Source organism: Diorhabda sublineata, chromosome 7 (genome assembly GCF_026230105.1).
Source record: "Diorhabda sublineata isolate icDioSubl1.1 chromosome 7, icDioSubl1.1, whole genome shotgun sequence".
NCBI classification, from domain to species: Eukaryota; Metazoa; Arthropoda; class Insecta; order Coleoptera; family Chrysomelidae; genus Diorhabda; species Diorhabda sublineata.
In genome coordinates, this window is record NC_079480.1 from 1,800,258 (window position 1) to 1,819,703 (window position 19,446).

Sequence of the window (19,446 nt, forward strand, 5' to 3'; positions counted from 1 at the left end):
CTTGAAACGGTTATTGGTAAGATGTGGTTTATCTATGATTGTAAGTGTTTAAATGATATTTTCTGCGCAATCTCCGGCTAAGCAACAGTACTTGCTATCAACCAAGTATTGAAAAGACACTCCCAAGAACAGTTTACAAACGATACCGAAATCGGTTGGAACCGAAACAAAATCTTTTGTGTAATGGTAAATGCTCGGTCGGAACACGTAATCTCTATTGCGCAGAATCGTCACCGTACCAAGGACGCTTTTTTAATGGACTGGAACAATCTATATTCTATAATCTATGGGTGAAACGAACCTAATGTAAACAATCTCCAATATTGAAGTGTAAATAATTTTATTAGTGAATTTGTGGCAAATAAAATGTCTAGAGAACACACCTAAACAACAAAACTGAAAAGAACATGACTTTTTATGAATATTTACAACATACAACTTGTTAAATATTGTTTGAATTTCTTGACTTACCTAAGTAAAAATATATTATCACTTATATTAATTGAAGTTTATATGAAATTTTGTAAAAAATGCTAAAAAATTGTCAAAATTTCAGTACCATTTGTCACCTTTATCATTTACCATAATTATGACATCACATTTACGCAGCAATAGAATATTTTCTTTATTCAACAATCAAAAAAAAAAATTATTAATTTATATTATACTATTTATTTTATAGTATAACCGAAGTCAGTTGAAGATATACTATTTAACCCTTCCTTAGTGAAACACTCAAATTTGAAGAGTTAAACTATTAGTTTTTGTGTCCTTTCCACAATTTAACAACAATGTGTAGTTTTAGTTCTACAAAAATGTATAAATATAAGTTTGAAAGTAAAAAATTTTGTTGAGATATGAAGGGAAGCTAATTTATGGGGCGCTCAATTCATTTTTATTAATGGTTAATCTGCATATGATCTGAAAGTAATTTGTATCACACTCCTCATTGCCTGGTATACCCTGGTAGGTTTCTAGAGTTTGTTTAGACTCAATAGCTTTCAGGACCTCCAAGGCTGCTTGGATATCTTTTTAGAAATGTTTATATCCTAAGGTAGTAACCTTATCTGAAAAATGGCTAGTGATTTGGAGAGCTTGCATTTTGGTCCACAGATACCATTCAGCATCTCAGGCTAAACAACTGGACTGTGTCTTCTGAGTGCCCAGCACCCACATGAGCACGGTTTAAACAGCTAATTAAAATCAAAGTGCCTGATTGGCTTCTCAAAGGACATCAGTCTTTGGTAACATCAAGTGAGACACGAAGGCATAAGTGCTCAATTGTTCCTTGGTATACTAGAGAGGTACATTTCGAGCCTGCGGAAGATCTTTATTGACCCTCAACTTGTGGTTATCCATTATTATTTCAAACTGAAGTCAATGCTGTGCATTTGGTCTATTGATTTGTTACTGCTTTCTACATTTATCAATTCTAGAATTTTTGACCTGACAGATATTCTGATTTTAATTTTTCTGTCTGGATTAGTCAGTGAATAGATAGGGTAGAGATATTTTACTTACTTTGGAAAGCAGCAGTTAAGGTTTAAATTCTTTTTGTATATGAAACTAGTGTTTATTGGGGTTAATCAGGGTTTGTTTCTCATCAGCCTAGTTTTTAATTGTATTTAATGACCGTTTGGATCCTAGAAGAAGTTATGCGTGTTATTACCACTTTCAGAGCATCGGTATCAACCTAGAACTGTGAATACAGCACCACACAGCAAGTTTAATGAGAATTATGTCCACAATGAATAACTGCATAGGTTGTAACTTAATTTGGAAAACATTGAGATTAAATTTTGGGAAAGGTGAGTAAAATAAGAGAATCGGTTTAGAAAATAGTAAGTGTATTTCTTATAATTAGCATTACAGCAAATAAATACAAAACTTTGACAAAAACTACTTTTATAAAATTGACTGATTACAAAAAATGTAATCTTAAATATTGCTATTTATACTGAAAATATAGTATCAATATATTAAATTTTATATAATTTTATTTAGAAAATAAGTACGAGGCTATTTGAGAAGCGCTTTATTGCAAAAAAGTATGTTTAGAAAAATTCTAATGGTAAACGAACAGGGCACCTCAAATAGCCTCATAATTCACGATTAACGTTATTATAACAAGTTATAAAAAGTCCCCTTAACATTATATATAATAATAATAATAATAAATTCACTCGAATGTTAAGTAGGCTTTCTGCAACTCAACGTTAAAATTCCTATAATTAATAACACAAACTTGCTTTTATTTGAGAAGCACTCCTATATCAAAAAATATATATTATATATCCTTAAATTCATTTGAAACATTTAAATGGAGGGAATATTTTTGCTAATTGAAAATATATATTATGAATCTTTTATATATATATTTATGTGTGTGTATATATATATATATATATAAAAAAAAGGCATTTCATGGTTTCGTAGCAAAATATATATATTACATTCTCGAAACAAATACATCACTTTGTATTACTATCACAAAATATATATTATGTATAAAGTTATTGAAAATCACCAAGTTTTATAAATTTTCATCGCTAGGGATTTTTCAATTATTAAAAATCGAAGTTAAAGAAACAATTACGATCAGGAAGGATGATTTCTCTATTGGACGTTGAAAGTCCTATCTAAAACCAAAAAAGAAAAAATTAATTACTGCCGTTTTTATCTGTAAATACCATTTTTAAAAATGGTAAATTATACTGAAAGTATCAATTATACTACATCCGATAAATAATTACTTTCTTATAGTTAAAATTGAATCAAATTTAGTATAACTATAATAGACATTACAAATAAATCCCTTATTTAGTCAGTACTTATTATTTAATAGTTTGTTTATCACTGTGTTAGTCAAAAAAGCCCCTACTACTAATTTAGGTCTTTACGGTGGAAAAAGCATTTAATTCAAACTGATGTTTATTCATAAAACAAATCAAAGAAATTTTATGCAGTTAGGAGACTGAAAGAGGATCCCAAAAAGGAAACTGGTATCGTATATCATAAAATTGGTAATAACAAGTAAAACGAATTGATGAGGAATACTACGGAACCTAATATAAGGTCGGTTTACATATATACAAAACTAAAACAAATAAAAATTCAATTTATTTACTTTAGTTTCCATCAGGTAACATGTGAACAAATCAATGTCAGCCATTTGAGAAAGTTGAATTGAGGATATATGTAATCAACTGGAATTGAATATCTATTCGAATACAGAAAATCAAATTTTAAAATTGTATCACTTCAATGATGAAAAAAGAAACTACTACTGGTGTGAGTGATTTTGAACCAATAATTCAAATAACAGCAAGTTCCTTCACAATAAAAGGTATAATTTGCTTGAAATAAATCAAAAGTTCAAATAAAGTAAAGTAAGATATAGTTTTATGGAAGAAACACGGAAACTATGAGTGTTAGCTCAAACCAGATTCATTATTAGAGGGAGCAACGTTTTTAAATGATTTCTAATCACATAAATAATAAATGCTACACCATTATCACATTAGAGCAGACAAAATTAACCGGATCATGTTTTTTACAAGAAAATTCCTAGAGGAAATTTTATTTTTATAGAAGTTGCTAGATTAAATCAAATTCTAAAGTCTTTTGAGGTTGATTAAAACTGGGGATAGTTTCATACCATGTTTATAATTAATCATTCCTCTTTCCAATAGTTGTTTTACATAAACATGGAGGCAAAGGGGTTGAAAAAATTATTTAAATTTGTATTCGATTATTATTTAGTTTAGTTCAAAGTTGGATAGCGATGAATTTAATGTTTGGTGATTTTCAAATAGTGATAGAAATGACAATTTTATAAAGAATGTGGGTTGGAGCGTAATAAAAGTATGGGTTTCTTTGAGCACTTAGTAATATTGGTCCATGTTTAGCACTTATATACAAAAAATTGCGGTTAAAACCTGTGAAACTCAACAAATATTATAAAATAACATTTCTTTTATACCAGAGGGCAGGATGTGTAAACTAATTTATCAAATTTCATACATATATGCCTCGAGGAATGTCTGTAAAAAAATTATTTTCGTTGTATTTAGACATTATTTAAATTTCCCGCCCTCTTCTAATTTATACAAACAAAAACTTTGACCATTCGGTCTTTTTTTGTTTGTATCCGCGCGAATTTGTCCACAGAGAAAAACCTAACAAAAAAATTAACTATTTAAAAATAAATTAATGTACAGACTTAAAAATTGTCACTAATCTTAGCAATAAATATTTTTTGGTTTAAGTTCGGATACGACTAAACATGGTAATTGGATCGGACGCTAAAAACATTTTTTTCCACAGGTCGTTCAAATTTTTTATTTACTTATTTATTTTTGAATAAACCGTCCAACTTTGACTGTTTTCATCTAAGCTTTTCGTAAGTATTATGATTCCTAAAATAACAAATATTTTCGTAAATATACAACTCAAAATATTAATTTTAATCAAGAGAAAAACTAATTCGCGAAAAGGATAATCAACCATATTGCAGGAGAACAATTTACTCACAAAATATCCTTCTAACTATAACTAGGGATTGTTTCTATTTGTTTCCGATGAATATTTAGTTTTAAGACCAACTAACTAAACTAGAATCTCAAAATAAGTTATTGTGGACCCAAAAAAAGTAGTTACCAGTCTATAATTGTGTGAATAGGACATATTAACCCATTTTAAGGGTATTTAAGGAAGATACATGCAAAAATAAAAGAACCTGGTCCTTTATAACCAAGAGTACATATCATCCTTGAAACTTTCCATTTCATTTTGATACTAATAGAGCCTAAACTCAAAAAAAAAAACATTAGATTGTACAAAAATAATTTAAAAACCAATCAGAAATGTGACATAGAGGATCATTGTGATACTAAAAGAGCTCTAACTCAATCTGAATTATCATCAGATGGTACAAAAATGGTTCAAAAACAATCACAGTGACTAATTGTTGGGGTATTTGGTACCAGTACCTCCTAGTTATATGTCCAACTCTCACAAATATGACATGGAGGATCATTCTGATAAGTTAGACAGTTAAAAAGGCTTTGAGCACCTATGTAATAGACTCAAAGTTGATATAGAGGATAATAGGTTTGGTGACATGAGTAAATGAAGAGAACGAGCCTCTTAGAAGCACAAACGCCCTTTTCCAGCTGTAAAGTCTAAAAGAATTTGTACTCTAATACTAATAGAGCCTAAACTCAATCTAAAATACCATCAGATGGTACAAAAATGGTTCAAAAACAATCACAGTGACTAATGCTGGGGTATTTTATACCAGTACCTCTCAATTGTATGTCCAACTATCAGAAATGTGACATAGATAATCATTTTGTAGAGTTAAATAGTCATAAAGGCTTTGAGCCCCTATGTAATAGACTCAAAGTTGATAATAGAATGGTTTGGTGACATAGGTATGAGTAAACGATGGGAACGGGTCTCTAAAATGATCTATTTCGATAGTTGCAAAAAAAAAGTGAGCTACATAATTTATTCTGGTTTCCCCTGTACGATTAAGTAGTTACTGAATATTCTGGAGTGTTTTAAAATGTACTGGAAAACATTATATTCCTTATATTGGCTATAAAGTGTGAAGAAGTTGACGGAAATTTAGAAAAAAGTAATAAAATTTGATTTCTGTTAAATCTAAACTGTTATATTGATAAATAATGTAAAACCCCCTGGTGTGTTCCTATATTACAATCCCTAATTGCAATTAAAACGAGAATATTAAAAAAATAGCTCACTAATTAGCTTTCAAGCTATTTAACGGGTACTTATCACTTATGAAATTTGTTCTCGGAGAGTAAATATCATAAAAATTTATTCGTTTTAGTAAGAATTTCATTAAACATCAAAGTTGTTACGTATAACACAAAATACACATCCAGCTATCCCCTTTCAACACGCAGGACAAATAAGCATAACGAGTAACAACTTTAATGTAATAAAGTTATAATAAACTGTGGTATGTTGATAAAATAACAAATTTAAAGGAAATTGCATTACAATTGGAAGTTAAACGATACTGGTTATGGTAAAGATCCTTTTTCATGATAGTTTTTCTCAAAAAAAAAAAAAAAATAGAAAGACTGAACAAGACATTACACAACAAAAATGTCACACTCCGGCCCTCAGAGACTGACGAGCTTGGGTGGCCCGCAGTCGGGAGAAGCCATATCAGCCATACTAACCGGAATATTTCTCTGCTGCGTACTACAAGATGGCACTAAAGGTGTAGCTACTGAAACGGGTGTTAGTCCAGTACCCCCGCCCATTAGAGATTCAAAATTGAACAATAAACCAGAGGAAGGTGTGGATATCGGTCCACCGAGTATATCTGAAACTGTTTTAGGTGCTGTGGCTCCTACATTGAGGGTATTGGGTCTAGTAGGTTTCGATATTGGCACTGTTGAAAACATTATTTTTTTCGTAGGGCTAGGAAGTAAGAATATGTCGTTCATTGGTTCTATGTATTCAGTTTTAACGCGTTCGGGGGTGTAGTGATTGTTGTTGTACGGTTTGATGTCCGGGGGGCTCTGCGTATTCAAACGACACTGCGACGACACTTTGTGGGTATCGAGGAGAAATTCTAGGTGTTCTTTTATTTGTTGTAATTCTAGCATTTCGTCTTGGAGTTTTTGTTTTTTTTGTTCGAGATCTTCAGTTTCCTAAAAAAAAACCATTACATTATTGTTAATAAAAACCGTCTAAATTATCTCAAGATGATAAATATACTAGGGCTAGTTGAAAGATTTTACTACTATACCAGGAATTCTGAGAAAACTCTCCAAATAAATACCATTCAATGGTATTCGGATGATTCGAAAACCAGAATAAGGGCCGGAACTGGACTATTTAATAACAAATACTTATCGTTGCTTGGTGTAAGCATCTTATAGTAGAAGTAATCGAAAGACCAACAAAAATGATCCTGGAAAGAAGAATAATTGACACAAAAGTTGTTATGGGAACACAGAAAGAAATTAGCTGGAATAGGAAAGAATAATAGAGACTCTTTAATCTGAATTCCTTGGTATACACACTCCAGAAAAGGTGCATGAAGTTCTTTTATGGTTCAGAGGCATTTCTAGCTCCAGGAAGGACTAAACAAGGTCAGGACTAGTGAAAACTGTAGATTCTGTTATGAAAAAGAAGAATCTCTTCAAGCCAACACCAACCAAAACTCTGCAACTGGAAGGTTGCATAAACAATTCTACATAAATTAGAAAAAAATTCTTCAGAAATTACAAAATGTAATATTCAAATTAAACTTACTGATATCAATGAATTTGTATGATCGACCCTTCTTTTCCTGCACCTAGCGGCTGCTGCTTTATTCCTTTCTCTTCGAATTCTTCTCCTTTCTTCTTCTTCGGGGCTACAGTTGAGATCTTTGGTGGGTTTTCTTCCTCCCATATTTCTACGGGATTGTCCGCTGCTAGTAGAGTTTTTCTGACACAATGGTGGAGTTAAACGAGTGTCACAATCCGAGCTAGATTGAGATAAGTTGCTGTGCCAAGTCGGCTGGGATTTCGATGAAAAGCTGTCGGCGTCTGAAGCTGAGATATACTGGTTGTGCCCTAGAATGAAAAATATACATACAAATATAGTTTGGGTTCTAAATTTTGTTTTTTTTTTCAATATATGTTGTGTACTTTGATCGCTTTGGAATTTATCAACATTAACTATTCAGTTTAACAATTATTTTTGTTGCCTCTAAAGTTACAAAGCTTAGTCTTTACATTTTGGCACCACATCCTGCATTTGATTATCTTACACAGTTAAATCGCCCATCAAATACTTTCCACCAAAATGAAACAAAAGTATAATTAATAAATGAATAAATATTTTCAAAACTCCGGATGCGTCTTAATAGTATTAATTAAAAGTAAAACTGATCGGATATTAAAATGTAATAAAAAATAAATGAAGCTGTTAATGCTAAGTAATGATCAAATTAATGAATAAGTTTTTCAAAACAATATTGATGGTATCTTTATTGATGTTGTGCGGAAGTTATAGTACTGAAACACACCTAATGTGTTAAAAATATTATTGGTCTATAGATAAACATACGCAATTTGGTTTTATCTTTAAGGTCATAAGATGTAAACACTAGCAATGCTACAATAAACTGTTGAAGATGTTTCTGAAACTATTTAATTTTATTTGTAATAACCAACAGGGAGAGAAATAGACTGATCATAACAATTTTATTAACAAATCGTGTTAAGATGTTCTGAAAAATAACTTGACATGATTTAGTCTTATAATCTTGGAAACATTACACACCTAGATATGATTACATTTCTCACCTGTTCTCGCTTTACCAGAGCAAACCATTTTTTAGAGTATTACTCTCTCATCTTTAAGGGCAAACGATGAAGTATACAAAGAAAATAATAAATAACTTATAACTAAAGCTATTAATTTATTTACACATAAAGGTCTGTAATCCGCACTTTTCACTTTCAATAATAAATCCTGGATGATTTGTTGAGGCGCTTACAACGTCCAGAAATTAAAGTAAACTTACACTCTGATTCATTTTAATGCTTAAAACAATAACAGTCACTAATATTTCTAAATTATTATAGTTCAGATACAAATCTGTGTTCTAAACATCTTTTTTGCTGTTTGTTTACATTTTCTTCGAGTTTCAAATTTAACCGCGAGAGCGCTGGCATCTAAGCAGAAGTGTCCGACGATTCACTCAGTGATTCCAAGGTCAAATTAATATTTTTGTTTTTCATTTACAATCTTAGATAACATTGTCAACATAAATATAAATTAAGTTAGCAAAAGTTAATAATTTTTATTGTAATAATTTCCCATAATTGTGACACAAATGTTGACATATTAGACAGAATAAATAACGTCGTGCCCCATCTATAATCGGTATTTTGTATCAGACAGTAGACAAAAATGTCACTAACGTTTATTGAATTATGCTATAACTTTATGAAAGTCTTTTCGGAAACTATAATCCGTGATCAGATAGATCACCTATCAGCTGATGGCGGATCCTAACCAAAAACGAGATTTCCATCACCGTCTCCGAACGACGCGTTCAATTTTAGTGGAAATTTCAAATTTAAGACATTTAAGGGAAACCGAAAACTTCAGTAACCTATCAATAACGCTGCTCATGGGAATTAATAGTAAACAGCCATAGACAAATGAATCAATCTGTCAGCTGTAACAATGTAAAATTAGTAAACTGTCGAGGTTTACGCATTAGTCATCGTCAATTTAGACAGAACTAATAGTTGCACCATCTATGAACGACAGTTTGTGTCAAATGTCATTAAAGTTTATTAATTATACATTTGAGATAAGAACTTTGATATAATTTCATGAGTAACGTATCCTTTATTATATTATAACCTAAAAAATAATAGTAAATGTGTATCCTTGGCGTATTTTTTAATTCTATTGTAACAATGGTAGATTTTATTATAAGAGAATTTGAAAAAATATATCTCCGTATTAGGCTAATGTTCATTCAAGTTTAACGATACAATCGACCTTGATAAGGAATAACAATTTCTTTGTTTTAAATCTTTATCCTCCGCAGTATTTTCCCATAGTTATTTTAAATGTTAGTTTCCTAACGTGCGTCAAACGATTACGGAACGAATTTTTATATTTTTTTATGATCGCCATAGAAGCCGAGCTGTTACGAAATTTATTAGATGGAAATAGCAATAAAAAAAAAAGAAAAAAAAAACAGAAAGATTTTTATTTATAAATAGTTTATAGTTTCATAAGTTTAATACGTTTTTCTTTATGCCAAGACATATTTATGACACGAATAATTTAAGAAGGTACTTTATTCACATTCGTGTTATACGAGGGTTGTTTGAAAAGTTTTCGAACAAAAAAACAAAGACATATAAACGTTTATATATGCTGAAAAAACCACTTACCAATAGAATGCACTAAAGGTGGTACGAATCCCGCTTCATTTTCGTGACTTTCTGGTTTTGATTGAAGTTCGATAAATGTTTGTTCTATGTTTCGTAACGTGGTCGGAGTCAATGTAGGCGTAGTTCGTGTCGGGACTCCGGAATTGAGACCTTCGAGAGATATAAACTGCAACAAAAATTAAATTGTCAACTATTTTCGATTGAGTTTAGCTTTTAAACAAAAAAATTTCATTCGAGATAATTTGGACACAGTTATCGCGAGTTTGTTCCCGAAGATACTGATATACGAGAGTCGTCCAATACTTAAACCGACACCGGCCACGATAAATGTAATTGCGTGAATAATGCAGCAATTCGTTTGAAAAATACGTTTGCTCGGGGTCCGCAAAGAAGCGGCGACGGTCTCCTCATTAGAGTCACACAGAAGACACCTCACGGTCTGCCATTTTGTGATAATAGCAGTAGGAAACGGACTTAAATATTCCACGAAACAGATGCGATGGTACAAATTCGAAACTATGATCGAAGAAGGCATCTCCGAGTCTGTAGTTTCCATTCTTTTTCTGATTTCAACATCCCAAAGCCATTCTGTAGACACGTCCTCTTCTGTCGCTATAACGCAGACACGATCTGCTTTAGTTAAAGAAGAGAACGGAGCCCCATTGTTCGTCAATTCAATTAACGTGTCCCCTGGCTGAGCTGGGGTTAATTTGGGGCCGATAGCCGGCCGTTTGGTTCAAGGTTAGCTGCCCTAAATCTTCTTCTCATTGTCCAACCGCTCCTCGTAATACTGTGGGCTCTTGGACTGCTCGGAAAGAAGAATAATCTACATAACCTCTAATATAGCGGTTCGTAATTTATCAAATCAAGATTCAAAATATACCATTTATAATATTTGTAGAACGCGTTAATTTAGATTAATAATTTTGTTTTTGTCGCACACAAGTGCATAATCTATTTAAGTTTGAAGTAAAAATGATTTCGCGAACTTTTATTTCCTATTTAATGTTCTATTTATAACCGTGAATAATGTTGCCACTAACGTGTTTCTAATTTTGAAGTACATTCGAACTACGGCGACGTCGCCAGAAACAAACTTTTTCTTATTTGTGTATCATCATCATTTTTTTTTTGTTTGTTTTCGGTACGAAGAAGTATAAGTATCGTCGTCAAATGAACCATTAAATATTTTAGCGCCTCGTTCCAAACTATTTTTAATTTATTACAAAATAATCGATATAAAATATTTATTTTGTTGAAGTTGGAAATAAAATTGATTTTACAAAAAGAAACGGCAACTTTATCAGTGGTTTGCACTGAGGAACCAACATATGGGTTTACAGATTTATGTTGACCTCGCTCTCAAGATATTTCACTTTATTTCCATTTTCCTCTGTTTTTTTCTCTTTTATTTCCATTATTTTTCTGATTTTTGACTCATTTTGCCAGTCCTTCAACGTCTTTCTGGCTCTTGGTTCTAGACCTTCAACAATTTCTTTTCATTTCTTGCTGTTTTTTGCCTCATTTTGATAGTCTCTTAATACCCTTTTTTTGAAACCTTCCTCGAGATCTATCTGGTCATCATTCCTTCTTTTTAACCTCCTCCAAGGACTTTCTGGCACTTGGTTCTAGATCTTGCACACTTTCTTTGCATTTCTCTCTGTTTTTTGCCTCATTTTGCCAGTCCTTCAACGTCTTTCTGGCTCTTGGTTCTAGACTTTCAACAATTTCTTTTCATTTCTTGCTGTTTTTTGCCTCATTTTGATAGTCTCTTTACACCCTTTTACTCAAACCTTCCTCGAGATCTGTCTGGCCATCATTCCTTCTTTTTAACTTCCTCCAAAGACTTTCTGACACTTGGTTCTACATCTTACACATTATCTTTGCATTTCTCTCTGTTTTTTGCCTCATTTTGCCAGTCCTTCAACGTCTTTCTGACTCTTGGTTCTAGACCTTCAACAATTTCTTTTCATTTCTTGCTGTTTTTTGCCTCATTTTGATAGTCTCTTTACACCCTTTTTTTGAAACCTTCCTCGAGATCTATCTGGTCATCATTCCTTCTTTTTAACCTCCTCCAAGGACTTTCAGGCGCTTGGTTCTAGATCTGGTACACTTTCTTTGCATTTCTCTCTGTTTTTTGCCTCATTTTGCCAGTCCTTCAACGTCTTTCTGACTCTTGGTTCTAGACTTTCAACAATTTCTTTTCAATTCTTGCTGTTTTTTGCCTCATTTTGATAGTGTTTTAACACCCTTTTTTTGAAACCTTCCTCGAGATCTATGGGCCATCATTACTTTTTTTTGACCTCCTCCAAGGACTTTCAGGCGCTTGGTTCTAGATCTGGTACACTTTCTTTGCATTTCTCTCTGTTTTTTGCCTCATTTTGCCAGTCCTTCAACGTCTTTCTGACTCTTGGTTCTAGACTTTCAACAATTTCTTTTCATTTCTTGCTGTTTTTTGCCTCATTTTGATAGTCTCTTTACACCCTTTTACTCAAACCTTCCTCGAGATCTGTCTGGCCATCATTCCTTCTTTTTAACTTCCTCCAAAGACTTTCTGACACTTGGTTCTACATCTTACACATTATCTTTGCATTTCTCTCTGTTTTTTGCCTCATTTTGCCAGTCCTTCAACGTCTTTCTGACTCTTGGTTCTAGACCTTCAACAATTTCTTTTCATTTCTTGCTGTTTTTTGCCTCATTTTGATAGTCTCTTTACACCCTTTTTTTGAAACCTTCCTCGAGATCTATCTGGTCATCATTCCTTCTTTTTAACCTCCTCCAAGGACTTTCAGGCGCTTGGTTCTAGATCTGGTACACTTTCTTTGCATTTCTCTCTGTTTTTTGCCTCATTTTGCCAGTCCTTCAACGTCTTTCTGACTCTTGGTTCTAGACTTTCAACAATTTCTTTTCAATTCTTGCTGTTTTTGCCTCATTTTGATAGTGTTTTAACACCCTTTTTTTGAAACCTTCCTCGAGATCTATGGGCCATCATTACTTTTTTTTGACCTCCTCCAAGGACTTTCAGGCGCTTGGTTCTAGATCTGGTACACTTTCTTTGCATTTCTCTCTGTTTTTTGCCTCATTTTGCCAGTCCTTCAACGTCTTTCTGACTCTTGGTTCTAGACTTTCAACAATTTCTTTTCATTTCTTGCTGTTTTTTGCCTCATTTTGATAGTCTCTTTACACCCTTTTACTCAAACCTTCCTCGAGATCTGTCTGGCCATCATTCCTTCTTTTTAACTTCCTCCAAAGACTTTCTGACACTTGGTTCTACATCTTACACATTATCTTTGCATTTCTCTCTGTTTTTTGCCTCATTTTGCCAGTCCTTCAACGTCTTTCTGACTCTTGGTTCTAGACCTTCAACAATTTCTTTTCATTTCTTGCTGTTTTTTGCCTCATTTTGATAGTCTCTTTACACCCTTTTTTTGAAACCTTCCTCGAGATCTATCTGGTCATCATTCCTTCTTTTTAACCTCCTCCAAGGACTTTCAGGCGCTTGGTTCTAGATCTGGTACACTTTCTTTGCATTTCTCTCTGTTTTTTGCCTCATTTTGCCAGTCCTTCAACGTCTTTCTGACTCTTGGTTCTAGACTTTCAACAATTTCTTTTCAATTCTTGCTGTTTTTTGCCTCATTTTGATAGTGTTTTAACACCCTTTTTTTGAAACCTTCCTCGAGATCTATGGGCCATCATTACTTTTTTTTGACCTCCTCCAAGGACTTTCAGGCGCTTGGTTCTAGATCTGGTACACTTTCTTTGCATTTCTCTCTGTTTTTTGCCTCATTTTGCCAGTCCTTCAACGTCTTTCTGACTCTTGGTTCTAGACTTTCAACAATTTCTTTTCAATTCTTGCTGTTTTTTGCCTCATTTTGATAGTGTTTTAACACCCTTTTTTTGAAACCTTCCTCGAGATCTATGGGCCATCATTACTTTTTTTTGACCTCCTCCAAGGACTTTCAGGCGCTTGGTTCTAGATCTGGTACACTTTCTTTGCATTTCTCTCTGTTTTTTGCCTCATTTTGCCAGTCCTTCAACGTCTTTCTGACTCTTGGTTCTAGACTTTCAACAATTTCTTTTCATTTCTTGCTGTTTTTTGCCTCATTTTGATAGTCTCTTTACACCCTTTTACTCAAACCTTCCTCGAGATCTGTCTGGCCATCATTCCTTCTTTTTAACTTCCTCCAAAGACTTTCTGACACTTGGTTCTACATCTTACACATTATCTTTGCATTTCTCTCTGTTTTTTGCCTCATTTTGCCAGTCCTTCAACGTCTTTCTGACTCTTGGTTCTAGACCTTCAACAATTTCTTTTCATTTCTTGCTGTTTTTTGCCTCATTTTGATAGTCTCTTTACACCCTTTTTTTGAAACCTTCCTCGAGATCTATCTGGTCATCATTCCTTCTTTTTAACCTCCTCCAAGGACTTTCAGGCGCTTGGTTCTAGATCTGGTACACTTTCTTTGCATTTCTCTCTGTTTTTTGCCTCATTTTGCCAGTCTTTCAACGTCTTTCTGGCTCTTGGTTCTAGACTTTCAACAATTTCTTTTCATTTCTTGCTGTTTTTTGCCTCATTTTGATAGTCTCTTTACACCCTTTTATTCTCAAACCTTCCTCGAGATCTATCTGGCCATCATTCCTTCTTTTTGACCTCCTCCAAGGACTTTCTGGCGCTTGGTTCTAGATCTGGTACACTTTCTTTGCATTTCTCTCTGTTTTTTGCCTCATTTTGCCAGTCCTTCAACGTCTTTCTGGCTCTTGGTTCTAGACTTTCAACAATTTCTTTTCAATTCTTGCTGTTTTTTGCCTCATTTTGATAGTGTTTTAACACCCTTTTTTTGAAACCTTCCTCGAGATCTATGGGCCATCATTACTTTTTTTTGACCTCCTTCAAGGACTTTCAGGCGCTTGGTTCTAGATCTGGTACACTTTCTTTGCATTTCTCTCTGTTTTTTGCCTCATTTTGCCAGTCCTTCAACGTCTTTCTGACTCTTGGTTCTAGACTTTCAACAATTTCTTTTCATTTCTTGCTGTTTTTTGCCTCATTTTGATAGTGTTTTAACACCCTTTTTTTGAAACCTTCCTCGAGATCTATGGGCCATCATTACTTTTTTTTGACCTCCTCCAAGGACTTTCAGGCGCTTGGTTCTAGATCTGGTACACTTTCTTTGCATTTCTCTCTGTTTTTTGCCTCATTTTGCCAGTCCTTCAACGTCTTTCTGGCTCTTGGTTCTAGACTTTCAACAATTTCTTTTCATTTCTTGCTGTTTTTTGCCTCATTTTGATAGTCTCTTTACACCCTTTTATTCTCAAACCTTCCTCGAGATCTATCTGCCCATCATTCCTTCTTTTTGACCTCCTCCAAGGACTTTCTGGCGCTTGGTTCTAGATCTGGTACACTTTCTTTGCATTTCTCTCTGTTTTTTGCCTCATTTTGCCAGTCCTTCAACGTCTTTCTGACTCTTGGTTCTAGACTTTCAACAATTTCTTTTCATTTCTTGCTGTTTTTTGCCTCATTTTGATAGTGTTTTAACACCCTTTTTTTGAAACCTTCCTCGAGATCTATGGGCCATCATTACTTTTTTTTGACCTCCTCCAAGGACTTTCAGGCGCTTGGTTCTAGATCTGGTACACTTTCTTTGCATTTCTCTCTGTTTTTTGCCTCATTTTGCCAGTCCTTCAACGTCTTTCTGACTCTTGGTTCTAGACCTTCAACAATTTCTTTTCATTTCTTGCTGTTTTTTGCCTCATTTTGATAGTGTTTTAACACCCTTTTATTCAAACCTTCCTCGAGATCTATCTGGCCATCATTCCTTCTTTTTGACCTCCTCCAAGGACTTTCTGGCGCTTGGTTCTAGATCTTTCCATCTCTCTCTGTTTTTTGTCTCAATTTACCAGTTTTTCCACTACACTTTATGAAATATTTATTTTCACCTTCTTCAAGGTCTATCTGGACATCGTCTTCGAGTTTTTTTGCCAATCCTTCAGTCCGATAAACATCGATCTTTAATATCTAATAAAACGAAGTCTCGTACATTTATCGTGTTTTATTTGGAAACACCCAACGAAATGCAAGCAAAGACAAAAAATCCAATTAAATACAGTTCACTCAAAGAACTAATCATACAAAAACTGCACCCGCTGAACAGTTTTAGATACAACACAATTTAGGTTAGGTTAGGTTAGGTTGGACTTGTTGTGGATTGATCGGTGTTAAGACCTCGACGCGGTGTCGAAGGCTTTGTTTATGTCAAAAAAAGACATATACGCAATTCTGATTGTATACTAAAGTCTCATGAAAGGTTCTAACCTAACAAATTTGGGTACTATCATACGAATGTTGCTTTTTGTATTTATTTTGGGTTCCGATATAAAAACTCGCCGGCCATTGGTAAAGACGTGAGAGTGAGAAGATGGTACCACCCCCCCCAACACGAAAATTAGTTCCATACACTTTTCCCGGCGATTTTCAATAAGTTCCATACATTTTTTATAATAAAAATCTTCGAGGTCGTCTTCAACGTTAATATTTGACTGCAGATCCGTTTTTTTAGGTCTGGAAGCAGCAAATAATCCGAGGGGACTAAATCTGGTGCACGAGGTAGCAATTCAAACTTTGATTCATTAATTTTGGTAATTGCAACGACGGATTTTTGAAACGTTAGTCAATAAAAATTATCACGAGTCGCCACTGGTCGATAAAAATAGTTAATAGAGTTAGTACAAAGCATTTTTTATTTACCTGTTGATATAATAATTCCTGCGCCAAGAAATGCGCGATTTCTTTCTGATCCAAAAACGCCATTTCGGTTAAAATCGTCGAAAAAAAAATCACAGAAAAAAAATAAATAAATTGAACTAAAAAAAACGCTTGTGCGTGTCAAGGTATTCGTTGAAAATCGATACTACCGATCGATAGCGATTTCGTTCGTTCGATTAAAAAAATAAAAAAAGTTACAAGTCGAGCGCGACTTATCCGAGGCTCGGCTTGTCGAAAAATGAAAATGGCCAAGTGGAAATTTTCATCTGTCGCCCACCGCGCTTTATTTAGATCCAGAGGTGGCGCGGATCGCGTAATTATTTTTAGCAATACTTACATAAAATAAAAAAACAAAAACTGTAATGGTGAATTAACCCGAACGCGTCACAATCTAACGTTACTATTAGTATAAACGATTGTTTATATTACACATTAGACGGTGTCTTATATAATCGCATTCGCCAAATTTTTCTATTCGAATTATCCAAAGTGCGGTCAGAAGTTTTATGTTATTATTATATATTTTACAGGGAATACCCGACGTTACCAGCACTTCCGAAACTCATTAATCGATCTTAAAAATGTGCGACAGTCATTAAACAAACTGTAATACAAAAAATTAACGAATGTAGCTCCATCTAACCATATAGCCCCGATCTGGTTCCGTTCGACTAGTTTTTGTTTTCCAATTGAAGAGATAAAGTCGGAATCTAGTAACCAAACCTCAAGGCAGATTACCAATATGAGATCTGGAGTTTAACGACTCAAGAATAGCTCAAAACGAGGTCAAATAATCGTAATAAAACTTTCTATTAAGCGAAAAAGAAGAAGAAAATTTATAATTTGTAATAAAGATTTGAAAGGGGACTTTCTAAAGGCCGAAAAAGTTTTTGGTGCGGTGTTATTATGTATGAAAGGTTATCGACGTGTGCTTAATGCTGATCAAAAGCTCGATCGCACTCAAAACTGAACATTCAAACCTCCTCTGGATTAAATATCAAGTTAAAAGGTCAAAAAATTAACTCGAGAGAAATTTTTGAGGACTGCAACTACGTTACTTGGTTTACTGTACACGAATGTAGCTCCATCTAACCATATAGCCCTGATCTGGTTCCGTTCGACTAGTTTTTGTTTTCCAATTGAAGAGATAAAGGCAGAATCTAGTAACCAAACCTCAAGGCAGATCACCAATATGAGATCTGGAGTTTAACGACTCAAGAATAGCTCAAAACGAGCCCAAATAATCGTAATAAAACTTTCTATTAAGCGAAAAAGAAGAAGAAAATTTATAATTTGTAATAAAGATTTGAAAGGGGACTTTCTAAAGGCCGAAAAAGTTTTTGGTACGGTGTTATTATGTATGAAAGGTTATCGACGTGTGCTTAATGCTGATCAAAAGCTCGATCGCACTCAAAACTGAACATTCAAACCTCCTCTGGATTAAATATCAAGTTAAAAGGTCAAAAAATTAACTCGAGAGAAATTTTTGAGGACTGCAACTACGTTACTTGGTTTACTGTACACGAATGTAGCTCCATCTAACCATATAGCCCTGATCTGGTTCCGTTCGACTAGTTTTTGTTTTCCAATTGAAGAGATAAAGTCGGAATCTAGTAACGAAACCTCAAGGCAGATCACCAATATGAGATCTGGAGTTTAACGACTCAAGAATAGCTCAAAACGAGCCCAAATAATCGTAATAAAACTTTCTATTAAGCGAAAAAGAAGAAGAAAATTTATAATTTGTAATAAAGATTTGAAAGGGGACTTTCTAAAGGCCGAAAAAGTTTTTGGTGCGGTGTTATTATGTATGAAAGGTTATCGACGTGTGCTTAATGCTGATCAAAAGCTCGATCGCACTCAAAACTGAACATTCAAACCTCCTCTGGATTAAATATCAAGTTAAAAGGTCAAAAAATTAACTCGAGAGAAATTTTTGAGGACTGCAACTACGTTACTTGGTTTACTGTACACGAATGTAGCTCCATCTAACCATATAGCCCTGATCTGGTTCCGTTCGACTAGTTTTTGTTTTCCAATTGAAGAGATAAAGTCGGAATCTAGTAACGAAACCTCAAGGCAGATTACCAATATGAGATCTGGAGTTTAACGACTCAAGAATAGCTCAAAACGAGGTCCAATAATCGTAATAAAACTTTCTATTAAGCGAAAAAGAAGAAGAAAATTTATAATTTGTAATAAAGATTTGAAAGGGGACTTTCTAAAGGCCGAAAAAGTTTTTGGTGCGGTGTTATTATGTATGAAAGGTTATCGACGTGTGCTTAATGATCAAAAGCTCGATCGCACTCAAAACTGAACATTCAAACCTCCTCTGGATTAAATATCAAGTTAAAAGGTCAAAAAATTAACTCGAGAGAAATTTTTGAGGACTGCAACTACGTTACTTGGTTTACTGTACACGAATGTAGCTCCATCTAACCATATAGCCCTGATCTGGTTCCGTTCGATTAGTTTTTGTTTTCCAATTGAAGAGATAAAGTCAGAATCTAGTAACCAAACCTCAAGGCAGATCACCAATATAAGATCTGGAGTTTAACGACTCAAGAATAGCTCAAAACGAGCCCAAATAATCGTAATAAAACTTTCTATTAAGCGAAAAAGAAGAAGAAAATTTATAATTTGTAATAAAGATTTGAAAGGGGACTTTCTAAAGGCCGAAAAAGTTTTTGGTACGGTGTTATTATGTATGAAAGGTTATCGACGTGTGCTTAA

At 33.8% G+C, this 19,446-nt stretch overlaps 1 protein-coding gene across 6 annotated transcripts in view; it reads right to left on the reverse strand.

Annotated features, from left to right (window-relative positions):
• Positions 1–1,814: 1,814 nt before the first annotated feature.
• LOC130446481 (transcription factor kayak) overlaps positions 1,815–19,446 on the reverse strand; it is a 58,613-nt gene continuing 40,981 nt past the window's right edge. For 2 of the 6 annotated variants that reach the window (XM_056782766.1, XM_056782767.1), the window contains exons 2-5: positions 9,954–10,119; positions 7,300–7,604; positions 6,216–6,692; positions 1,815–2,639 (exon numbers count right to left, since the gene is read on the reverse strand). In XM_056782766.1, coding sequence (XP_056638744.1) covers positions 2,568–2,639; positions 6,216–6,692; positions 7,300–7,604; positions 9,954–10,119 — 1,020 coding nt within the window. In that variant the 3' untranslated portion in view covers positions 1,815–2,567. Of the gene's footprint in view, positions 2,640–4,389; positions 4,419–6,215; positions 6,693–7,299; positions 7,605–9,953; positions 10,120–16,695; positions 16,980–19,446 lie in introns of those variants that run through there. The other 4 variants (XM_056782770.1, XM_056782771.1, XM_056782768.1 and 1 more) reach the window with 3 other exon arrangements.